This window comes from Oncorhynchus clarkii, chromosome 19, assembly GCF_045791955.1.
Source record: "Oncorhynchus clarkii lewisi isolate Uvic-CL-2024 chromosome 19, UVic_Ocla_1.0, whole genome shotgun sequence".
Classification (NCBI taxonomy): Eukaryota; Metazoa; Chordata; class Actinopteri; order Salmoniformes; family Salmonidae; genus Oncorhynchus; species Oncorhynchus clarkii.
Window position 1 is genome coordinate 60,442,701 of NC_092165.1, and position 25,944 is coordinate 60,468,644.

General features: G+C 44.6%; 1 protein-coding gene across 1 annotated transcript in view; it reads left to right on the plus strand.

The window, feature by feature from the left end:
• Nucleotides 1–25,944, plus strand: part of LOC139375445 (ninein (GSK3B interacting protein)) — a 99,416-nt gene that overhangs the window by 17,802 nt on the left and 55,670 nt on the right. The window contains exons 3-4 of the mRNA XM_071117235.1: nt 9,036–9,141; nt 14,312–14,478. Coding sequence (XP_070973336.1) covers nt 9,036–9,141; nt 14,312–14,478 — 273 coding nt within the window. The remainder of the gene's footprint in view (nt 1–9,035; nt 9,142–14,311; nt 14,479–25,944) is intronic.

The following is a 25,944-nucleotide window of genomic DNA, read 5'->3' on the forward strand; positions in this document are numbered from 1 at the left end:
TGAGACACCGAGTATGATCTCCGCATTTGTGGTTCCCACCGTGAAGCATGGAGGAAGAGGTGTGATAGTGTGGAGGTGCTTTGCTGGTGACGCTGTCAGTGATTTATTTTGAATTCAAGGCACACTTAACCAGCATGGCTACCACAGCATTCTGTAGCGATACGCCATCCCATTTGGTTTGCGCTTGATTTGACAATGACCCAACACACCTCCAGGTTGTTAAAGGGCTATTTGACCAAGAAGGAGAGTGATGGAGTGCTGCATCAGATGACCTGGCCTCCACAATCACCCGACCTCAACCCAATTGAGATGGTTTGGGATGAGTTGGACCGCAGAGTGAAGGAAAAGCAGTCAACAAGTGCTCAGTATATGTGGGAACTCCTTCAAGACTGTTGGAAAAGCATTCCAAGAGTGTGCAAAGTTGTCATTGAGGCGAAGGGTGGCTACTTTGAAGAATCTCAAATATAAAATATATTTTGATTTGTTTAACACTTTTTGGGGTTATATGTGTTATTTCATAGTGTTGATGTCTTCACTATTGTTTCTACAATGTAGAAAATAGTAAAAAAATAAAGAACAACCCTGGAATGAGTAGGCGCGTCCAAACTTTTGACTGGTACAGTAGTATTTTCTTATTTGTGTATATGCTTTTCATATTCATTTGAAAGTCCTGTTCTTTTTCGAAGATTTCTCACCAACACAAAGCAAATCTCTGTGAAATGTCAACGGAGCTCTGAGCTTATACCCCAGCTTGTTCATTTCAAAAGCATTTTACATTTAATTCAGCTTGTGTCATATGCTAATTTATCTTTTTGCTAATAAATGTTGGGTGAGAAAAGCATCAGTAGAAACCCATTTAACTTGTATTTTCTATTTGGTAAATGGTCATTTAACCGCAAAAGGTATGTTTATGGGCACTACGACATCACGCACAGCCTTTTATCGGTAACAAGGCAATCTGATGGGAAAATGGGCACCTTGTTTTTATGCAAATTTTTGGAATATTCGCATTTAAAATATGTTGCCAATTGGATGGAAACTGAGCTGATGTTCATGATATGTTAAAGAATGACCCCGCTGAACGATTCAGAACATGAATAATCATATTTATTTTCATTAGAATCTGTAGAATCACATGCCTACTGTACTGCAGACTACCATATAAGGTGAAGTTGTTCAGTGTAGCTCTTGTCTATTTTTTTGTAATGGGATACAGGTTCTATGTTATGTGGGATACAGGCTGTGTGTTTAGTGGGATACAGGCTGTGTGTTTAGTGGGATACAGGCTGTGTGTTTAGTGGGATACAGGCTGTGTGTTTAGTGGGATACAGGCTCTGTGTTTAGTGGGATACAGGCTGTGTGTTTATTGGATACAGGCTGTGTGTTTAGTTGGATACAGGCTGTGTGTTTAGTGGGATACAGGCTGTGTGTTTAGTGGGATACAGGCTGTGTGTTTAGTGGGATACAGGCTCTGTGTTTAGTGGGATACAGGTTTACCTTTCTGGGCTCTACTTCTATCCTCAGAGAGCAGCTCTGGTCTGACTCTATAGGGTGGGTGTCTCAGGTACTTGTGGCCAGCCAGGGAGCCAGTCAACCAGTGAGCCAGTCAGCCAGGGAGCCAGTCAGCCAGGGAGCCAGTCAACCAGGGAGCCAGTCAGCCAATCAACCAGGGAGCTGGTCAGCCAGGGAGCCAGTCAGCTAGGGAGCCAGTCAACCAGGGAGCCAGTCAGCCAGGGAGCCAGTCAGCCAGGGAGCCAGTCAACCAGGGAGCCAGTCAGCCAATCAACCAGGGAGCTGGTCAGCCAGGGAGCCAGTCAGCTAGGGAGCCAGTCAACCAGGGAGCCAGTCAACCAGGGAGTCAGTCAACCAGGGTGCCAGTCAACCAGGGAGCCAGTCAACCAGGGAGCCAGTCAGCCAATCAACCAGGGAGCCAGTCAGCCAATCAAGCAGGGAGCCAGTCAACCAGGGAGTCAGTCAACCAGGGAGCCAGTCAGCCAGGAGCCAGTCAACCAGGGAGCCAGTCAGCCAGGGAGCCAGTCAACCAGGGAGTCAGTCAACCAGGGAGTCAGTCAACCAGGGTGCCAGTCAGCCAATCAACCAGGGAGCCAGTCAGCCAGGGAGCCAGTCAACCAGGGAGCCGGTCAACCAGGGAGCCAGTCAGCCAGGGAGCCAGTCAACCAGGGAGCCAGTAAACCAGGGGGTCAGTCAACCAGGGAGCCAGTCAACCAGGGAGCCAGTCAACCAGGGAGCCAGTCAACCAGGGATCCGGTCAACCAGGGAGCCGGTCAACCAGGGAGCCAGTCAACCAGTCAGCCGGTCAACCAGGGAGCCAGTCAACCAGGGAGCCAGTCAACCAGTCAGCCAATCAACCAGGGAGCCAGTCAGACAGGGAGCCAGTCAGCCAGGGAGACATTCAGCCAGTCAACCAGAGAACCAGAGAACCAGTCAGACAGGGAGCCATTCAGCCAGTCAACCAGGGAGCCAGTCAGCCAATCAACCAGGGAACCAGGGAGCCAGTCAGCCAGGGAACCAGGGAGCCAGTCAACCAGGGAGCCATTCAGCCAGTCCACCAGGGAACCAGAGAACCAGTCAGACAGGGAACCAGGGCCAGTCAGACAAGGAACCAATCAACCAGGGAGCCAGTCAACCAGGGAGCCAATCAACCAGGGAGCCGGTCAACCAGGGAGCCAGTCAACCAGTCAGCCGGTCAACCAGGGAGCCAGTCATCCAGGGAGCCAGTCAGACAGGGAACCAGGGAGCCAGTCAGACAGGTAACCAGAGAACCAGTCAGACAGGGAACCATGGCCAGTCAGACAGGGAACCAGGGAGCCAGAGAACCAGTCAGACAGGTAACCAGGGCCAGTCAGACAGGGAACCAGTCAGACAGGGAACCAGGGCCAGTCAGCCAGAGAACCAGTCAGACAGTCAACCAGAGAACCAGTCAGACAGGGAACCAGGGCCAGTCAGCCAGAGAACCAGTCAGACAGTCAACCAGAGAACCAGTCAGACAGGGAACCAGGGCCAGTCAGCCAGAGAACCAGTCAGACAATCAACCAGAGAACTAGTCAGACAGGGAACCAGTCAGCCAGAGAACCAGTCAGACAGGGAACCAGGGCCAGTCTCCTGGTGCTTTGTTAGACGTCTTGTTTTAGAGAGAAATTAGATCCTTTCATTGGCCTTCTCATCCCGGTGTCTGTTGTCATAACAACCAGGCTAATCAACATTCACAAGTGAAGTGTGTCTGTTTGAGAGGGTGCTTGATGAGGAAAAATCCCCCCTTGCTTTGTCCGGCCTGAAATAGGAATGACATTGGTTAAATCTTTTGTTATCGTGTATCCTCCTTTATTCATGGTAAAATTCACTCATAGCTGCCCACTGGCAAAATCTGGCAGGTAGCCTCTGGGTTGCTTTGTATGGTTGGGTGGATGGATTCCCCCAAAATAAGCCCACATTACTCATAACTAGAGGTGTGACAGTTCACCAAACCCAGGTACGTATTGCGGTTTTGAGGTCACAGATCGGTTACGGTACAGCGGGGAAATGAAATGCCAACCGTTACTGGAGTTAATTTGAGATTTATTTGGTAAAAGACGCAAAACTAAAAAGCACCCTATTTGTGTCCCAAGTTCAGCTTCTGTAACAGCATTCACAGTGTTCCCATTGTCTGTTGTGACAACATTCACAGTGTTCCCATTGTCTGTTGTGACAGCATTCACAGTGTTCCCATTGTCTGTTGTGACAGCATTCACAGTGTTCCCATTGTCTGTTGTGACAGCATTCACAGTGTTCCCATTGTCTGTTTTGACAGCATTCACAGTGTTCCCATTGTCTGTTGTGACAGCATTCACAGTGTTCCCATTGTCTGTTGTGACAGCATTCACAGTGTTTCTAAATTGCACCTGTAATTGTATTGTGACCTGCTGCTGACTATCAGGGCGTGAGGCAGGCTGTTGCTGAGTGACTGAGTGAGTGATAGGGAGGGGGAGGGCAGCAGGTCTGTGTGTGTGTGTTGACCACAGTCATTGGTGTTAAGAGTTATATCCTGACCCCCCCCCCCCCAGTCTTACCAATCATTATTAGAACCAACACAGCAAGGGAGAACAACTGAGAAATAATCAGGGCAGTTCTAACAGACTCTGGGACAGTTCTAACAGACTCTGGGACAGTTGTAACATACTCTGGGACAGTTCTAACAGACTCTGGGACAGTTCTAACAGACTGGGACAGTTCTAACAGAGTCTGGAACAGTTGTAACAGACTCTGGGACAGTTCTAACAGACTCTGGGACAGTTCTAACAGACTGGGACAGTTCTAACAGAGTCTGGAACAGTTCTAACAGACTCTGGGACAGTTCTAACAGACTCTGGGACAGTTCTAACAGTCTGGGACAGTTCTCACAGACGGGGACAGTTCTAACAGACTCTGGGACAGTTCTAACAGACTCTGGGACAGTTATAACAGACTCTGGGACAGTTCTCACAGACTCTGGGACAGTTCTAACAGACTCTGGGACAGTTCTAACAGACTCTGGGACAGTTCTAACAGACTCTGGGACAGTTCTCACAGACGGGGACAGTTCTGGGACGATGGATCCAAAATTCATGCAACTACCGTACATCAAAATCCAAAAAATGAGGCTGATGTGTCTTGGAAAGTCACATGACAAATAACAGATCTTAGGAACATTACACAAATAACCTTTTACTTGAAACAAGGAGTAGCCAGACAGCATTAGCTATAAATTATCCTTCAGTTTGTTCTCCTAAACCGAAGTTCTTGTCTCGTTCTTGGTACCACTTAGAACCAAAACATTACCTCATCCAATGGCATATATCAATGGTCAATTCTAGACACTCCCATCAAAAATACAACCCCTCCTGGACAAGCTCACGGAGAGAAGAGTGAGCCTCTAGGTCAAGATAAGGGCAACCTTAGAGGGAACATACAATGGTTCCAGACACTGCCATCCTCCTCTCCCCAATGGGAAAAGTAGGGAGTGACTGGCACACAGACATTGTGGAGCCAAGAGATAATTGGTTCCCCCTCAATCATCCCTTCACATGGTTTAACAGATACTCTCACATATGAAGACAAGCATGACCTCTACCCTCTCTAGGCCCCAAGTGACTTTCCCCACATAAGCATACTTATGAAAATTGATAAAACATCTTTTTTATCAGTGTTACCTAAAGAATTCTGATTCTGCTACCACAGATGCAACAGATCAGAACAATTTAGCTTAAAATGTTGATTAACTATTATTTCTTCACATTATAAGCGCAGAAATGCGATCATAGCAGTAAGCTATGCACAAATGTTCCAAAATGCAATTATTATTTAAAAAAAATAAAGTTCACCTTTATTTAACCAGCTAGGCCAGTTGAGAACAAGTTCTCGTTTACAACTGCAACCTGGCCATGATAAAGCAAAGCAGTGCGACACAAACAAGAACACAGCGTTACACATCGAATAAACAAAACGTACAGTCAATAACACAATAGAAAAAAAGAAAAAAAAAGCCTATATACAGTGTGTGTGCAAATGAGGTGGAAACACGTGACCTAGATGAAAATATCTGTCAGAAAGTTTGAAAGAGGGGAGATCTACAGATGCAACAAGCAACATGGTTTGCTAATATGACCTGCGTTGTGAATGCTGACTGCCTCTGCTCAGATTGTTTGTCAACAGAATCAAGACTTTAGACGTTAATGTTAATTATCCTACGATATTATTGTCAAACATGAGCCTATATTTCTGTAATTAAAGTCTCATTAAAGTTTGGCTACATTTTCTGGCGCCTCCCTCCGTTTCAGCATCGGTGTGGACATGAGGCTCATTACGCATATAACTTAGGCTATATTTAAGTGAATTTCTGGCTCAGGTGACCTCCCCATTTATCTATTTCAGTAGTTGGCTACTGTTATTAGCGTTTATACAATGGCTGGGTCTAATCCTGAATGCTGATTGGTTAACACCACATTCCAGCCAGTATCTATTCCAAAAGTTACCACCGGCTAAATCTATGAGGTTAAAATGCCTATTTACTCTGTTCCATCTGATTGTGCTATCCACAGTCTCATCAGCCCAGCCAGGCAATTTATAAACTTGATCTCCACTATGAAAAAAACCCCATCTAGATGCAAAATAGATTTCAATATTATTCCAATGTTGGCCTCTTTTAGAGGCAACTCCATTAGACTATCAAATTATAATAGTAATTGATTAAATAATAGTAGAAAAACTCATGATTGATATCCTCTCTCTCTTTCTTTCATCTCCATCTCCAGAAGGGTAACTAGGACATTAATGTGGAAAAAAATGTTTTTTAAAGGAAATAAAATAAGCCAAAACTATTGGGCCCTTTCGATATTTATACTCCAGTTGAAAATACGATTATCATCAATGTGACTTTAATACCATTTCACAATAATGTTTTCTGGAGAAAGAAAAACATGTCTTAATCATTCACTATCAAATTACTTCTATAGTTCAGATTAAATCATTTGGTGTGATGAACCAATCACAAAGAACAAGGTGAAGCAATGTTACCAGTTGTATTTAGATTGTCATTGTGGAGACACCTATTGGATAAATGTGGCTAGTCCTCTCTTTTTGGTCTAGTTTTTAGACCTTGTTGGCGGGTTTTGAGTGGCGATTATGATTAAAAAAATGTAGCTAAACCTGGCAACCCTGATGGGGAGCAAGCCTGGAGGGAGAGACAGGAACCAACCATACCAAGCCGACTCGTGCTAGTAGACTAACTCGGCTAGGCGAACCGAACGAATTCACTCGCAAACTCCCTTAAAAGAACTCCGCTTGACAAATGAGAAAAAACCGGCAATAGTAATGTTTGTCCATCTTGAGACGCCGTAGCCAGTATAAACTTCCTCAAAATAGTCTTAGATAACTCAAGAAATCTGTCATTAATTTAGAGGTTTTACACCTAAGATTTTACATCTGACTAAGATTTTACATATGACTAAGATTTTACATCTAAGATATTACATCTGACTAAGATTTTACACCTAAGATTGTACATCTGACTAAGATTTTACACCTAAGATTTTACATCTGACTAAGATTTTACACCTAAGATTTTACATCTGACTAAGATATTACATCTGACTAAGATTTTACATCTAAGATATTACATCTGACTAAGATTTTACACCTAAGATTTTACATCTGACTAAGATTTTACACCTAAGATTTTACATCTGACTAAGATATTACATCTGACTAAGATATTACATCTGACTAAGATTTTACAGCTGATTAAGATTTTACACCTAAGATATTACATCTGACTAAGATTTTACACCTAAGATTTTACATCTGACTAAGATTTTACACCTAAGATTTTACATCTGACTAAGATATTACATCTGACTAAGATATTACATCTGACTAAGATTTTACAGCTGATTAAGATTTTACACCTAAGATTATACATCTGACTAAGATTTTACATCTGACTAAGATTTTACATGTAAGATTTTACATCTGACTAAGATTTTACATCTAAGATTTTACATCTAACTAAGATGTTTGGTGCAGTAACATTAATATGGGCAGTAGAAGGGCCTTACTGAAGAGCTCAGTGACTTTCAGAGCGGCACAGTCATGCCACCTTTCTATCAAGTCAGTTCGTCAAATTTCTGCCTTGCTAGAGCTGCCCCGGTCAACTGTAAATGCTGTTATTGTGAAGTGGAAATGTCGAGGAGCAACAACGGCTCAGCCGCGAAGTGGTAGGCCACACAAGCTCACAGAATGGGACCACCGAATGCTGAAGCGCGTAGCGCGTAAAAATCGTCTGTCCTCGGGTTGCAACACTCACTACCAAGTTTCAAACGGCCTCTGGAAGCAACGTCAGCACAAGAACTGTTCGTCAGGGAGCTTCATGAAATGGGTTTCCATGGGAGAGCAGCCGCATACAAGCCTAAGATCACCACGCGCAATGCCGAGCGTCGGCTGGAGTGGTGTAAAGCTCGCCGCCATTGGACTCTGAAGGAGTGGAAACGCGTTCTTTGGAGTGATGCATCACGCTTCACCATCTGGCAGTCTGATGGACTAATCTGGGTTTGGCAGATGCCAGGAGAACGCTACCTGCCCCAATGCATAGTGCCAACTGTAAAGTTTGGTGGAGGATGAATAATGGTCTGGGGCTGTTTTTCATGGTTCAGGCTCCTTAGTTCCAGTGAAGGGAAATCTTAATGCTACAGCATACAATGACATTCTAGATGATTCTGTGCTTCCAACTTTGTGGCAACAGTTTGGGGAAGGCCCTTTCCTGTTTCAGCATGACAATGCCCCCATGCACAAAGTGAGGTCTATACAGAAATGGTTTGTCGAGATCAGTGTGGAAGAACTTGACTGGCCTGCACAGAGCCCTGACCTCAACCCCATCGACCACCTTTGGGATTAATTAGAACGCGGACTGCAAGCCAGGCCTTATCGCCCAACATCAGTACCCAACCTCACTAATGTTCTTGTGGCTGAATGGAAGCAAGTCCCCACAGCAATGTTCCAACATCTAGAAAGCCTTTCCAGAATAGTGGAGGCTGTTATAGCAGCAATGTTCCAACATCTAGTGGAAAGCCTTCCCAGAAGAGTGGAGGCTGTTATAGCAATAATGTTCCAACATCTAGTGGAAAGCCATCCCAGAAGAGTGGAGGCTGTTATAGCAGCAAAGAGGGGACCAATTCCATATTAATGCCCATGATTTTGGAATGAGATGTTCAACGACCTACCCCTCAACAATAAACATGTCATCTAGGGACACCCCCCTCTCCTCCTCCCTAGACATATCATCCAGGGACACCCCCTTCCTCCACCTCCCTAGACATATCGTCCAGGGACACCTCCCGTCCTCCATCCTGCATTCACAGGATTCAATGCATTTCAATGTTAGGAATTTCATGACCAATATTTTATCATCTGAGTAATGTTTTGTCTTTCCCTGTTCATGTTATTGTGGGAGAACATTCAGAAAAACTGTTGTGTCTCATTGCAAAATGTTGTATTTTGTGTTGCAGGTTGGTTTTGACCAGTTCAAGAATGCCCTGATTCTGGTGTTATCAACGAGCATAGTAGAAACACCTGCGCCCAGTCAGGAGACAGCACCTGCTTCTCTATCACCAGGTAAGGAAGGAGTGGAATTGTGAAACACGTCACTGTTCAACAGTATAGCTTCCTCGACTCACAAACCCTCATTGGTCCTTGATCTCACGTCCTCTGTCTCCCAAGCATGTGATCTCTCTCTCTTGACAATGCCTTAGCTTTTAGGAGAAACCTGCATCGCTCTTGTCAACAGAGCTCGTTGCTTATTATTGAATGTACAGTGGGAAGAAAATAGTTATGTGAACCCTTTAGAATTACCTGGATTTCTGCATAAATTGGTCATAATATGTTATCTGATCTTCATCTAGGTCACAACAATAGACAAACACAGTCTGCTTAAACTAACAACACACAAACAATGGTATGTTTCCATGTCTTTATTGAACACACCGTGTGAACATTCACAGTGCAGGGTGGGAAAAGTATGTGAACCCTTGGATTTAATAACTGGTTGACCCTCCTTTGGCAGCAATAACCTCAACCAAATGTTTTCTGTAGTTGTGGATCAGACCTGTAACAACAGTCTGGAGGAGATTTGGACCGTTCCTCTTTACAAAACTGTTTCAGTTCAGTGATATTCTTGGATGTCTGGTGTGAACTGCTCTCTTGAGATCGTGCCACAGCATCTCAATCAGGTTGAGGTCAGAACTGACTGGGTCACTCCAGAAGGCGCATTTTCTTCTGTTGAAGCCATTCTGTTGTTCATTTACTTCTGTGTTTTGGGTCGTTGTCCTGTTGCATCACCTAACTTCTGTTGAGCTTCAATTGGCACCGCAGATAGCCTTACATTCTCCTGCAAAATGTCTTGATAAACTTGGGAATGCATTTTTCCATCAGTGATAGCAAGCTGTCCAGGCCCTGAGGCAGCAAAGCAGCCCCAAACCATGATGCTCCCTTCACCATACTTTATAGTTGGGATGAGGTTTTGATGTTGGTGTGCTGTGCCTTTTTTCTCTCCACACATAGTGTTGTGTTTTCCTTCCAAACAACTCAACTGTAGTTTCATCTGTCCACAGAATATCTTGCCAGTAGTGCTGTGGAACATCCAGGTGCACTTTTGCAAACTTCAGACGTGCAGCAATGTTTTTTTTGGACAGCAGTGTCTTCTTCCGTGGTGCCCTCCCATGAGCACCATTCTTGTTTTATGTATCGTAGACTCGTCAACAGAGATGTTAGCATCTTCCAGAGATTTCTGTAAGTCTTTAGCTGACACACTAGGATTCTTCTTAACCTCATTGAGCATTCTGCACTGTGCTCTTGCAATCATATTGCAGGATGGCCACTCCTAGGGAGAGTAGCAACAGTGATCAACTTTCTCCATTTATAGACAATTTGTCTTACCGTGGACTGATGAACGTCAAGGCTTTTAGAGATACTTTTGTAACCCTTTCCAGCTTTATGCAAGTCAACAATTCTTAATCTTAGGTCTTCTGAGATCTCTATTGTTCGAGGCATGGTTCACATCAGGCTGGTTCACAAAATTAAATTGTGAGTGTTTGATCTGTCATTGTTGTACGTATGGTACGGGATATTGAATATGGTACGGAACATAAATTATGGTAGGGGACATTGAATATGGTACGGGATATAGAATATGGTACAGAACATGGAATATGGTACGGTACATAGAATATGGTAAGGTACATAGAATATGGTACAGAACATGGAATATGGTACGGTACATAGAATATGGTACAGAACATGGAATATGGTACGGTACATAGAATATGGTACAGAACATGGAATATGGTACGGTACATAGAATATGGTACGGAACATAGAATATGGTACAGAACATGGAATATGGTACGGAACATAGAATATGGTACAGAACATGGAATATGGTACGGTACATAGAATATGGTACAGAACATGGAATATGGTACGGTACATAGAATATGGTACGGAACCTAGAATATGGTACAGAACATGGAATATGGTAATGGAACATAGAATATGGTACGGAACATAGAATATGGTACGGAACATGGAATATGGAATATGGTACGGAACATTGAATATGGAATATGGTACAGAACATGGAATATAGAATATGGTACGGAACATAGAATATGGTACGGACCATTGAATATGGTACGGAACATAGAATATGGTACGGAACATAGAATATGGTACGGAACATAGAATATGGTACGGACACATAGAATATGGTACGGACCATGGAATATGGAATATGGTACGGACATTGAATATGGAATATGGTACGGAACATGGAATATGGAATATGGTACGGAACATAGAATATGGTACGGAACATTGAATATGGTACATAACATAGAATATGGTACGGAACATAGAATATGGTACGGGACATAGAACATGGTACGGAAAATAGAATATGGTACGGAACAATGAATATGGTACGGAACATAGAATATGGTACGGCACATAGAATATGTTACGGAACATAGAATATGGTACGGCACATTGAATATGGTACGGCACATTGAATATGGTACGGCACATTGAATATGGTACGGAACATAGAATATGGTACGGAACATAGAATATGGTACGGAACATAGAATATGGTACGGTCAACGGGGGAGGGAGAGACCAGGCAGTGTGACAGAGAGAAGAGGGAGGAGGGGGGGGGGAACCAGGCAGTGTGAGAGGGAGGAGGAGGAGGGGGGAGGGAGAGACCAGGCAGTGTGACAGGGAGGAGGAGGAGGAGGAGGAGGAGGGGGGAGGTAGAGACCATGCAGTGTGACAGGGAGGAGGAGGGAGGGAGGGAGAGACCAGGCAGTGTGACAGAGAGAAGAGGGGGGAGGGAGAGACCAGGCAGTGTGACAGGGAGGAGGAGGAGGGGGGAGGGAGAGACCGGTCAGTGTGACAGGGAGGAGGAGGAGGAGGGGGAGACCAGGCAGTGTGACAGGGAGGAGGAGGAGGAGGGGGAGACCAGGCAGTGTGACAGGGAGGAGGAGGAGGGGGGAGGGAGAGACCAGGCAGTGTGACAGGGAGGAGGAGGAGGGGGGAGGGAGAGACCAGGCAGTGTGACAGGGAGGAGGAGGGGGAGACCAGGCAGTGTGACAGAGAGAAGAGGGAGGAGGAGGAGGGTGACTCCAAAGGGAAGAGAGGGGGGGAGGGTGACTCCAAGGGGAAGAGAGGGGAGGAGGGTGACACCAGGAGGAGGAGAGGGGAGGGGGGTGACTCCAGGAGGGAGGAGAGGGGAGGAGGGTGACTCCAAGGGGAAGAGAGGGGAGGAGGGTGACTCCAGGAGGAGGAGAGGGGAGGAGGGTGACTCCAGGAGGGAAGAGAGGGGAGGAGGGTGACTCCAAGGGGAAGAGAGGGGAGGAGGGTGACTCCAGGAGGAGGAGAGGGGAGGAGGGTGACTCCAAGCGGAGGAGAGGGGAGGAGGGTGACTCCAAGGGAAGAGAGGGGAGGAGGGTGACTCCAGGAGGGAGGAGAGGGGAGGAGGGTGACTCCAGGGGGGAGGAGAGGGGAGGAGGGTGACTCCAGGAGGGAAGAGAGGGGAGGAGGATGACTCCAAGAGGGGAGGAGGGTGACTCCAAGGGGAGGAGAGGGGAGGAGGGTGACTCCAGGGGGAGGAGAGGGGAAGAGGTTGACTCCAGGAGGGAAGAGAGGGGAGGAGGGTGACTCCAGGAGGGAGGAGAGGAGGGTGACTCCAAGGGGAGGAGAGGGGACGAGGGTGACTCCAGAAGGGAAGAGAGGGGAGGAGGGTGACTCCAAGGGGAAGAGAGGGGAGGAGGGTGACTCCAGGAGGAGGAGAGGGGAGGAGGGTGACTCCAAGCGGAGGAGAGGGGAGGAGGGTGACTCCAGGGGGAGGAGAGGGGACGAGGGTGACTCCAGAAGGGAAGAGAGGGGAGGAGGGTGACTCCAAGGGGAAGAGAGGGGAGGAGGGTGACTCCAGGAGGAGGAGAGGGGAGGAGGGTGACTCCAAGCGGAGGAGAGGGGAGGAGGGTGACTCCAGGAGGGAGGAGAGGGGAGGAGGTTGACTCCAAGGGAAGAGAGGGGAGGAGGGTGACTCCAAGAGGGAGGAGAGGGGAGGAGGGTGACTCCAGGAGGGAAGAGAGGGGAGGAGGGTGACTCCAGGAGGGAGGAGAGGGGAGGAGGGTGACTCCAGGAGGGAAGAAAGGGGAGGAGGGTGACTCCAGGAGGGAAGAGAGGGGAGGAGGGTGACTCCAGGAGGGAGGAGAGGGGAGGAACGTGACTCCAGGAGGGAAGAAAGGGGAGGAGGGTGACTCCAAGGAGAAGAGAGGGGAGGTGGGTGACTCCAGGAGGGAAGAGAGGGGAGGAGGGTGACTCCAGGAGGGAAGAGATGGGAGGAGGGTGACTCCAGGAGGGAGGAGAGGGGAGGAGGGTGACACCAGGAGGGAAGAGAGTGGAGGAGGGTGACTCCAGGAGGGAAGAGAGTGGAGGAGGGTGACTCCGGTAGGAGAGGGGAGGAGGGTGACTCCAAGGGGAAGAGAGGGGAGGAGGGTGACTCCAGGAGGGAAGAGAGGGGAGGAGGGTGACTCCAGGAGGGAAGAGAGGGGAGGAGGGTGACTCCAGGATGGAAGAGAGGGGAGGAGGGTGACTCCAGGAGGGGGAAGAGACTGGTGAGGCTGTGAATGATCTTGGGCTTTGGAGTGACGTGGCGTTACGTTGTCAGAAGACAGTGTAGTGAGAGAGAGAGAGGGAGACAGAGAGAGAGAGAGAGAGAGAGAGAGAGGGAGACAGAGAGAGAGGGAGACAGAGAGAGAGAGAGACAGAGAGAGAGAGAGAGAGAGAGAGAGAGAGAGAGAGAGAGAGGGAGGGAGAGAGAGAGAGAGAGAGAGAGACAGAGAGAGAGGGAGACAGAGAGAGAGAGAGAGAGAGAGAGGAGGCAGGTAAGACTTATTTAAGAAGGATTACTAAATCGGTGTCGTAGAGTTAGAGAGCCGGTCAATCCGTGTTAACTTTTAGGACCAGGTAATCACTCTACCTTAAATATGACTTCAAATCCCTGTCAGTTGAGCTGATGTGTCCTGAGTCACAGTCTGTGTCTGAGTGGAAGTGAAAACACTGAAAGCCCGGTGTCCGATAAAGGGTGTTTTTTTTTGTTCCTCCTGACAGAACAAAATGTAGGTTTTTAAATGATGAACCTTTGGTAGAAGTAGTGACAGGTTTAGACGTGATTTAATTATGTTTTCTGTATGGACCATTCTCATCGCCTTCTCCTTCTCCACAGACTCAACAGTCCAAGCTAAGTTTGTGCGGGGTAGTAAACGCTATGGCCGACACTCTACACCGGAGTTCATAGACACCGTCACCGACTTCTCAGAGGTGCTCAGCTCAAACGCTACAGGGCAAGACCCAGAAGATCATGAAGACTCTACTGTGCCCAGGAAACGTGAGGTAAACACCTACCTTTTTTTATTATTATTTTTATTTATCTCACCTTTATTTAACCAGGTGGGCTAGTTGAGAACACCTTTATTTAACCAGGTGGGCTAGTTGAGAACACCTTTATTTAACCAGGTAGGCTAGTTGAGAACACCTTTATTTAACCAGGTGGGCTAGTTGAGAACACCTTTATTTAACCAGGTGGGCTAGTTGAGAACACCTTTATTTAACCAGGTGGGCTAGTTGAGAACACCTTTATTTAACCAGGTGGGCTAGTTGAGAACACCTTTATTTAACCAGGTGGGCTAGTTGAGAACACCTTTATTTAACCAGGTGGGCTAGTTGAGAACACCTTTATTTAACCAGGTAGGCTAGTTGAGAACACCTTTATTTAACCAGGTAGGCTAGTTGAGAACACCTTTATTTAACCAGGTAGGCTAGTTGAGAACACCTTTATTTAACCAGGTAGGCTAGTTGAGAACACCTTTATTTAACCAGGTAGGCTAGTTGAGAACACCTTTATTTAACCAGGTAGGCTAGTTGAGAACACCTTTATTTAACCAGGTAGGCTAGTTGAGAACACCTTTATTTAACCAGGTAGGCTAGTTGAGAACACCTTTATTTAACCAGGTAGGCTAGTTGAGAACACCTTTATTTAACCAGGTAGGCTAGTTGAGAACACCTTTATTTAACCAGGTAGGCTAGTTGAGAACACCTTTATTTAACCAGGTAGGCTAGTTGAGAACACCTTTATTTAACCAGGTAGGCTAGTTGAGAACACCTTTATTTAACCAGGTAGGCTAGTTGAGAACACCTTTATTTAACCAGGTAGGCTAGTTGAGAACACCTTTATTTAACCAGGTAGGCTAGTTGAGAACACCTTTATTTAACCAGGTAGGCTAGTTGAGAACACCTTTATTTAACCAGGTAGGCTAGTTGAGAACACCTTTATTTAACCAGGTAGGCTAGTTGAGAACACCTTTATTTAACCAGGTAGGCTAGTTGAGAACACCTTTATTTAACCAGGTAGGCTAGTTGAGAACACCTTTATTTAACCAGGTGGGCTAGTTGAGAACACCTTTATTTCACCAGGTAGGCTAGTTGAGAACACCTTTATTTAACCAGGTAGGCTAGTTGAGAACACCTTTATTTAACCAGGTGGGCTAGTTGAGAACACCTTTATTTCACCAGGTAGGCTAGTTGAGAACACCTTTATTTAACCAGGTAGGCTAGTTGAGAACACCTTTATTTAACCAGGTGGGCTAGTTGAGAACACCTTTATTTCACCAGGTAGGCTAGTTGAGAACACCTTTATTTAACCAGGTGGGCTAGTTGAGAACACCTTTATTTAACCAGGTGGGCTAGTTGAGAACACCTTTGTTTCACCAGGTAGGCTAGTTGAGAACACCTTTATTTAACCAGGTGGGCTAGTTGAGAACACCTTTATTTAACCAGGTAGGCTAGTTGAGAACACCTTTATTTAACCAGGTAGGCTAGTTGAGAACACCTTTATTTAACCAGGTAGGCTAGTTGAGAACACCTTTATTTAACCAGGTGGGCTAGTTGAGAACACCTTTATTTAACCAGGTAGGCTAGTTGAGAACACCTTTATTTAACCAGGTAGGCTAGTTGAGAACACCTTTATTTAACCAGGTGGGCTAGTTGAGAACACCTTTATTTAACCAGGTAGGCTAGTTGAGAACACCTTTATTTAACCAGGTAGGCTAGTTGAGAACACCTTTATTTAACCAGGTAGGCTAGTTGAGAACACCTTTATTTAACCAGGTAGGCTAGTTGAGAACACCTTTATTTAACCAGGTAGGCTAGTTGAGAACACCTTCATTTAACCAGGTAGGCTAGTTGAGAACACCTTTATTTAACCAGGTAGGCTAGTTGAGAACACCTTTATTTAACCAGGTAGGCCAGTTGAGAACACCTTTATTTAACCAGGTAGGCTAGTTGAGAACACCTTTATTTAACCAGGTAGGCCAGTTGAGAACACCTTTATTTAACCAGGTAGGCTAGTTGAGAACACCTTTATTTAACCAGGTAAGCTAGTTGAGAACACCTTTATTTAACCAGGTAGGCTAGTTGAGAACACCTTTATTTAACCAGGTAGGCTAGTTGAGAACACCTTTATTTAACCAGGTAGGCTAGTTGAGAACACCTTTATTTAACCAGGTAGGCCAGTTGAGAACACCTTTATTTAACCAGGTAGGCTAGTTGAGAACACCTTTATTTAACCAGGTAGGCTAGTTGAGAACACCTTTATTTAACCAGGTAGGATAGTTGAGAACACCTTTATTTAACCAGGTAGGCTAGTTGAGAACACCTTTATTTAACCAGGTAGGCTAGTTGAGAACACCTTTATTTAACCAGGTAGGCTAGTTGAGAACACCTTTATTTAACCAGGTAGGCTAGTTGAGAACACCTTTATTTAACCAGGTAGGATAGTTGAGAACACCTTTATTTAACCAGGTAGGCTAGTTGAGAACACCTTTATTTAACCAGGTAGGCTAGTTGAGAACACCTGTATTTAACCAGGTAGGATAGTTGAGAACACCTGTATTTAACCAGGTAGGATAGTTGAGAACACCTTTATTTAACCAGGTGGGCTAGTTGAGAACACCTTTATTTAACCAGGTAGGCTAGTTGAGAACACCTTTATTTAACCAGGTGGGCTAGTTGAGAACACCTTTATTTAACCAGGTAGGCTAGTTGAGAACACCTTTATTTAACCAGGTGGGCTAGTTGAGAACACCTTTATTTAACCAGGTAGGCCAGTTGAGAACACCTTTATTTAACCAGGTAGGCTAGTTGAGAACACCTTTATTTAACCAGGTAGGCTAGTTGAGAACACCTTTATTTAACCAGGTAGGCTAGTTGAGAACACCTTTATTTAACCAGGTAGGCTAGTTGAGAACACCTTTATTTAACCAGGTAGGATAGTTGAGAACACCTTTATTTAACCAGGTAGGCTAGTTGAGAACACCTTTATTTAACCAGGTAGGCTAGTTGAGAACACCTGTATTTAACCAGGTAGGATAGTTGAGAACACCTGTATTTAACCAGGTAGGATAGTTGAGAACACCTTTATTTAACCAGGTGGGCTAGTTGAGAACACCTTTATTTAACCAGGTAGGCTAGTTGAGAACACCTTTATTTAACCAGGTGGGCTAGTTGAGAACACCTTTATTTAACCAGGTAGGCTAGTTGAGAACACCTTTATTTAACCAGGTGGGCTAGTTGAGAACACCTTTATTTAACCAGGTAGGCCAGTTGAGAACACCTTTATTTAACCAGGTAGGCCAGTTGAGAACACCTTTATTTAACCAGGTAGGATAGTTGAGAACACCTTTATTTAACCAGGTAGGCTAGTTGAGAACACCTTTATTTAACCAGGTAGGCCAGTTGAGAACACCTTTATTTAACCAGGTAGGCTAGTTGAGAACACCTTTATTTAACCAGGTAGGCTAGTTGAGAACACCTTTATTTAACCAGGTGGGCTAGTTGAGAACACCTTTATTTAACCAGGTAGGCCAGTTGAGAACACCTTTATTTAACCAGGTAGGCCAGTTGAGAACACCTTTATTTAACCAGGTAGGATAGTTGAGAACACCTTTATTTAACCAGGTAGGCTAGTTGAGAACACCTTTATTTAACCAGGTAGGCCAGTTGAGAACACCTTTATTTAACCAGGTAGGCTAGTTGAGAACACCTTTATTTAACCAGGTAGGCTAGTTGAGAACACCTTTATTTAACCAGGTAGGATAGTTGAGAACACCTTTATTTAACCAGGTGGGCTAGTTGAGAACACCTTTATTTAACCAGGTAGGCCAGTTGAGAACACCTTTATTTAACCAGGTAGGCTAGTTGAGAACACCTTTATTTAACCAGGTAGGCTAGTTGAGAACACCTTTATTTAACCAGGTAGGCCAGTTGAGAACACCTTTATTTAACCAGGTAGGCTAGTTGAGAACACCTTTATTTAACCAGGTAGGCTAGTTGAGAACACCTTTATTTAACCAGGTAGGATAGTTGAGAACACCTTTATTTAACCAGGTAGGCTAGTTGAGAACACCTTTATTTAACCAGGTAGGCTAGTTGAGAACACCTTTATTTAACCAGGTAGGCTAGTTGAGAACACCTTTATTTAACCAGGTAGGCTAGTTGAGAACACCTTTATTTAACCAGGTAGGATAGTTGAGAACACCTTTATTTAACCAGGTAGGCTAGTTGAGAACACCTTTATTTAACCAGGTAGGCTAGTTGAGAACACCTGTATTTAACCAGGTAGGATAGTTGAGAACACCTGTATTTAACCAGGTAGGATAGTTGAGAACACCTTTATTTAACCAGGTGGGCTAGTTGAGAACACCTTTATTTAACCAGGTAGGCTAGTTGAGAACACCTTTATTTAACCAGGTGGGCTAGTTGAGAACACCTTTATTTAACCAGGTAGGCTAGTTGAGAACACCTTTATTTAACCAGGTGGGCTAGTTGAGAACACCTTTATTTAACCAGGTAGGCCAGTTGAGAACACCTTTATTTAACCAGGTAGGCCAGTTGAGAACACCTTTATTTAACCAGGTAGGATAGTTGAGAACACCTTTATTTAACCAGGTAGGCTAGTTGAGAACACCTTTATTTAACCAGGTAGGCTAGTTGAGAACACCTGTATTTAACCAGGTAGGATAGTTGAGAACACCTGTATTTAACCAGGTAGGATAGTTGAGAACACCTTTATTTAACCAGGTGGGCTAGTTGAGAACACCTTTATTTAACCAGGTAGGATAGTTGAGAACACCTGTATTTAACCAGGTGGGCTAGTTGAGAACACCTTTATTTAACCAGGTGGGCTAGTTGAGAACACCTGTATTTAACCAGGTAGGATAGTTGAGAACACCTGTATTTAACCAGGTAGGATAGTTGAGAACACCTGTATTTAACCAGGTAGGCTAGTTGAGAACACCTTTATTTAACCAGGTAGGCTAGTTGAGAACACCTGTATTTAACCAGGTAGGATAGTTGAGAACACCATTATTAAACCAGGTAGGCTAGTTGAGAACACCTTTATTTAACCAGGTAGGCTAGTTGAGAACACCTGTATTTAACCAGGTAGACTAGTTGAGAACACCTTTATTTAACCAGGTAGGATAGTTGAGAACACCTTTATTTAACCAGGTAGGCTAGTTGAGAACACCTTTATTTAACCAGGTAGGCTAGTTGAGAACACCTTTATTTAACCAGGTAGGCTAGTTGAGAACACCTTTATTTAACCAGGTAGGCTAGTTGAGAACACCTTTATTTAACCAGGTAGGCCAGTTGAGAACACCTTTATTTAACCAGGTGGGCTAGTTGAGAACACCTTTATTTAACCAGGTAGGCCAGTTGAGAACACCTTTATTTAACCAGGTAGGCCAGTTGAGAACACCTTTATTTAACCAGGTAGGCTAGTTGAGAACACCTTTATTTAACCAGGTAGGCCAGTTGAGAACACCTTTATTTAACCAGGTAGGCTAGTTGAGAACACCTTTATTTAACCAGGTAGGCCAGTTGAGAACACCTTTATTTAACCAGGTAGGCCAGTTGAGAACACCTTTATTTAACCAGGTGGGCTAGTTGAGAACACCTTTATTTAACCAGGTGGGCTAGTTGAGAACACCTTTATTTAACCAGGTGGGCCAGTTGAGAACACCTTTATTTAACCAGGTGGGCTAGTTGAGAACACCTTTATTTAACCAGGTAGGCCAGTTGAGAACACCTTTATTTAACCAGGTAGGCCAGTTGAGAACACCTTTATTTAACCAGGTAGGCTAGTTGAGAACACCTTTATTTAACCAGGTAGGCCAGTTGAGAACACCTTTATTTAACCAGGTAGGCTAGTTGAGAACACCTTTATTTAACCAGGTAGGCTAGTTGAGAACACCTTTATTTAACCAGGTAGGCTAGTTGAGAACACCTTTATTTAACCAGGTAGGCCAGTTGAGAACACCTTTATTTAACCAGGTAGGCTAGTTGAGAACACCTTTATTTAACCAGGTAGGCTAGTTGAGAACACCTTTATTTAACCAGGTAGGCTAGTTGAGAACACCTTTATTTAACCAGGTGGGCCAGTTGAGAACACCTTTATTTAACCAGGTGGGCCAGTTGAGAACACCTTTATTTAACCAGGTGGGCTAGTTGAGAACACCTTTATTTAACCAGGTGGGCTAGTTGAGAACACCTTTATTTAACCAGGTAGGCTAGTTGAGAACACCTTTATTTAACCAGGTAGGCTAGTTGAGAACACCTTTATTTAACCAGGTAGGCTAGTTGAGAACACCTTTATTTAACCAGGTAGGCTAGTTGAGAACACCTTTATTTAACCAGGTAGGCTAGTTGAGAACACCTTTATTTAACCAGGTAGGCTAGTTGAGAACACCTTTATTTAACCAGGTAGGCTAGTTGAGAACACCTTTATTTCACCAGGTAGGCTAGTTGAGAACACCTTTATTTCACCAGGTAGGCTAGTTGAGAACACCTTTATTTAACCAGGTAGGCTAGTTGAGAACACCTTTATTTAACCAGGTAGGCCAGTTGAGAACACCTTTATTTAACCAGGTAGGCTAGTTGAGAACACCTTTATTTAACCAGGTAGGCCAGTTGAGAACACCTTTATTTAACCAGGTAGGCCAGTTGAGAACACCTTTATTTAACCAGGTGGGCTAGTTGAGAACACCTTTATTTAACCAGGTGGGCTAGTTGAGAACACCTTTATTTAACCAGGTGGGCCAGTTGAGAACACCTTTATTTAACCAGGTGGGCTAGTTGAGAACACCTTTATTTAACCAGGTAGGCCAGTTGAGAACACCTTTATTTAACCAGGTAGGCCAGTTGAGAACACCTTTATTTAACCAGGTAGGCTAGTTGAGAACACCTTTATTTAACCAGGTAGGCCAGTTGAGAACACCTTTATTTAACCAGGTAGGCTAGTTGAGAACACCTTTATTTAACCAGGTAGGCTAGTTGAGAACACCTTTATTTAACCAGGTAGGCTAGTTGAGAACACCTTTATTTAACCAGGTAGGCCAGTTGAGAACACCTTTATTTAACCAGGTAGGCTAGTTGAGAACACCTTTATTTAACCAGGTAGGCTAGTTGAGAACACCTTTATTTAACCAGGTAGGCTAGTTGAGAACACCTTTATTTAACCAGGTGGGCTAGTTGAGAACACCTTTATTTAACCAGGTAGGCTAGTTGAGAACACCTTTATTTAACCAGGTAGGCTAGTTGAGAACACCTTTATTTAACCAGGTAGGCTAGTTGAGAACACCTTTATTTAACCAGGTAGGCTAGTTGAGAACACCTTTATTTAACCAGGTAGGCTAGTTGAGAACACCTGTATTTAACCAGGTAGGCTAGTTGAGAACACCTTTATTTAACCAGGTAGGATAGTTGAGAACACCTTTATTTAACCAGGTAGGCTAGTTGAGAACACCTTTATTTAACCAGGTAGGCTAGTTGAGAACACCTTTATTTAACCAGGTAGGCTAGTTGAGAACACCTTTATTTAACCAGGTAGGATAGTTGAGAACACCTTTATTTAACCAGGTAGGCCAGTTGAGAACACCTTTATTTAACCAGGTGGGCTAGTTGAGAACACCTTTATTTAACCAGGTAGGCCAGTTGAGAACACCTTTATTTAACCAGGTAGGCCAGTTGAGAACACCTTTATTTAACCAGGTAGGCTAGTTGAGAACACCTTTATTTAACCAGGTAGGCCAGTTGAGAACACCTTTATTTAACCAGGTGGGCCAGTTGAGAACACCTTTATTTAACCAGGTGGGCCAGTTGAGAACACCTTTATTTAACCAGGTGGGCTAGTTGAGAACACCTTTATTTAACCAGGTAGGCTAGTTGAGAACACCTTTATTTAACCAGGTGGGCTAGTTGAGAACACCTTTATTTAACCAGGTGGGCTAGTTGAGAACACCTTTATTTAACCAGGTAGGCTAGTTGAGAACACCTTTATTTAACCAGGTAGGCTAGTTGAGAACACCTTTATTTAACCAGGTAGGCTAGTTGAGAACACCTTTATTTAACCAGGTAGGCTAGTTGAGAACACCTTTATTTAACCAGGTGGGCTAGTTGAGAACACCTTTATTTAACCAGGTGGGCCAGTTGAGAACACCTTTATTTAACCAGGTGGGCCAGTTGAGAACACCTTTATTTAACCAGGTAGGCCAGTTGAGAACACCTTTATTTAACCAGGTAGGCTAGTTGAGAACACCTTTATTTAACCAGGTAGGCCAGTTGAGAACACCTTTATTTAACCAGGTAGGCTAGTTGAGAACACCTTTATTTAACCAGGTAGGCCAGTTGAGAACACCTTTATTTAACCAGGTGGGCCAGTTGAGAACACCTTTATTTAACCAGGTGGGCCAGTTGAGAACACCTTTATTTAACCAGGTGGGCTAGTTGAGAACACCTTTATTTAACCAGGTAGGCTAGTTGAGAACACCTTTATTTAACCAGGTGGGCTAGTTGAGAACACCTTTATTTAACCAGGTGGGCTAGTTGAGAACACCTTTATTTAACCAGGTAGGCTAGTTGAGAACACCTTTATTTAACCAGGTAGGCTAGTTGAGAACACCTTTATTTAACCAGGTAGGCTAGTTGAGAACACCTTTATTTAACCAGGTAGGCTAGTTGAGAACACCTTTATTTAACCAGGTGGGCTAGTTGAGAACACCTTTATTTAACCAGGTGGGCTAGTTGAGAACACCTTTATTTAACCAGGTAGGCTAGTTGAGAACACCTTTATTTAACCAGGTAGGCTAGTTGAGAACACCTTTATTTAACCAGGTAGGCTAGTTGAGAACACCTTTATTTAACCAGGTGGGCTAGTTGAGAACACCTTTATTTAACCAGGTGGGCTAGTTGAGAACACCTTTATTTAACCAGGTAGGCTAGTTGAGAACACCTTTATTTAACCAGGTAGGCTAGTTGAGAACACCTTTATTTAACCAGGTAGGCTAGTTGAGAACACCTTTATTTAACCAGGTGGGCTAGTTGAGAACACCTTTATTTAACCAGGTAGGCTAGTTGAGAACACCTTTATTTAACCAGGTAGGCTAGTTGAGAACACCTTTATTTAACCAGGTGGGCTAGTTGAGAACACCTTTATTTAACCAGGTAGGCTAGTTGAGAACACCTTTATTTAACCAGGTGGGCTAGTTGAGAACACCTTTATTTAACCAGGTAGGCCAGTTGAGAACACCTTTATTTAACCAGGTAGGCCAGTTGAGAACACCTTTATTTAACCAGGTAGGCTAGTTGAGAACACCTTTATTTAACCAGGTAGGCTAGTTGAGAACACCTTTATTTAACCAGGTGGGCTAGTTGAGAACACCTTTATTTAACCAGGTAGGCTAGTTGAGAACACCTTTATTTAACCAGGTAGGCTAGTTGAGAACACCTTTATTTAACCAGGTAGGCTAGTTGAGAACACCTTTATTTAACCAGGTAGGCTAGTTGAGAACACCTTTATTTAACCAGGTAGGCTAGTTGAGAACACCTTTATTTAACCAGGTAGGCTAGTTGAGAACAAGTTCTCATTTACAACTGCGACCTGGCCAAGATAAGGCATAGCAGTGTGAACAGACAACACAGAGTTACACATGGAGTAAACAATTAACAAGTCAATAACACAGTAGAAAAAAGGGGAGTCTATATATACATTGTGTGCAAAAGGCATGAGAAGGTAGGCAAATAATTACAATTATGCAGATTAACACTGGAGTGATAAATGATCAGATGGTTATGTACAGGTAGAGATATTGGTGTGCAAAAGAGCAGAAAAATAAATAAAAACAGTATGGGGATGAGGTAGGTGAAAATGGGTGGGCTATTTACCAATAGACTATGTACAGCTGCAGCGATCGGTTAGCTGCTCAGATAGCAGATGTTTGAAGTTGGTGAGGGAGATAAAAGTCTCCAACTTCAGCGATTTTTGCAATTCGTTCTGAATTGAGAATGGATGGATGGAGGGAGGGAGGGACGGAGGGAGGGAGGGAGGGGTCAATGGATGGATGGATGGGTGAAGGGAGGGAGGGAGGGAGGGAGGGAGGGGTGAATGGATGGATGAATGGGTGAATGGGTGAATGGAGGGAGGGATGATTGGATGGAGGGAGGGAGGGAGGGAGGGGTGAATGGATGGATGGAGGGAGAGAGGGAGGGAGGGATGAATGGGGGGAGGGAGGGATGATTGGATGGATGGATGAATGGATGGAGGGAGGGAGGGAGGGAGGGAGGGAGGGATATACTAATATTCATCACCTCAGTTTCAACTCTTGCTGTTATTCTTCACATACGGTGTCACCACTTTCTACCAGTACCATCGGTATTGGGCTTCGGTTCTCCTTCTACTGCCAACACACAATGATAAAGACACGGACCCTATCAGCTAAATCAACAGTCGATATGGTTCTGTATGTTCCATGATCTCCTCTCTGCTTTCTACGTGTCGAGCACTTTGACCCTGCATTAGAGATACATCAGACAACCTCAGGAGCTGTACCAGGAACTGCCTGTACCAGAAGGCTGCTTTGTGGAGACGGGCCTAGACTCAAGGCTACCTGCTGTCCTTGCCTTTCTCGGTCCTTGTCTCTCTCTGTCCTCGTCTCTCTCTCTCTGTCCTCGTCTCTCTGTTCTCGTCTCTCTGTCCTCGTCTCTCTCTGTGTCCTCCTCTTACTCTGTCCTTGTCTCTCTCTCTGTCCTCATCTCTCTGTCCTCATCTCTCTCTTTCCTTGTCTCTCTCTGTCATCGTCTCTCTCTCTGTCCTCATCTCTCTGTCCTCATCTCTCTCTTTCCTTGTCTCTCTCTGTCATCGTCTCTCTCTGTGTCCTCCTCTCTCTCTCTGTCCTCCTCTCTCTCTGTGTCCTTGTCTCTCTCTGTGTCCTCGTCTCTCTCTCTGTCCTCATTCTCTCTCTGTCCTCGTCTCTCTCTGTGTCCTCCTCTCACTCTGTCCTTGTCTCTCTCTCTCTGTCCTCATCTCACTCTTTCCTTGTCTCTGTCCTCGTCTCTCTCTGTCCTCGTCTCCTCCTCTCTCTGTCCTCGTCTCTCTCTGTGTCCTCCTCTCACTCTGTCATCCTCTCTCTGTGTCCTCCTCTCTCTCTCTGTCCTCATTTTCTCTCTGTCCTCGTCTCTCTCTGTGTCCTCATTCTCTCTCTGTCCTCGTCTCTCCCTATCCTTGCATGTTGTGTGTTTTCTCAGTAGCCCGGAGTAAGGCTGAAGGTTGAAGGCTGATAGGAGCATGTTGGTGTTATTGCTAGATAATCAGCTTAGTGCCAGATCTTTAAATGAAATGTAGGCACGCACACACACACACACACACTCCTCTAACACAAAGCCTTCACAAGGTTCCTCTCTGGCTATTCTCAACTATGTCTATCTATGAATTGTCTATATATCAATAACAGCGATGCTAAAGTATAC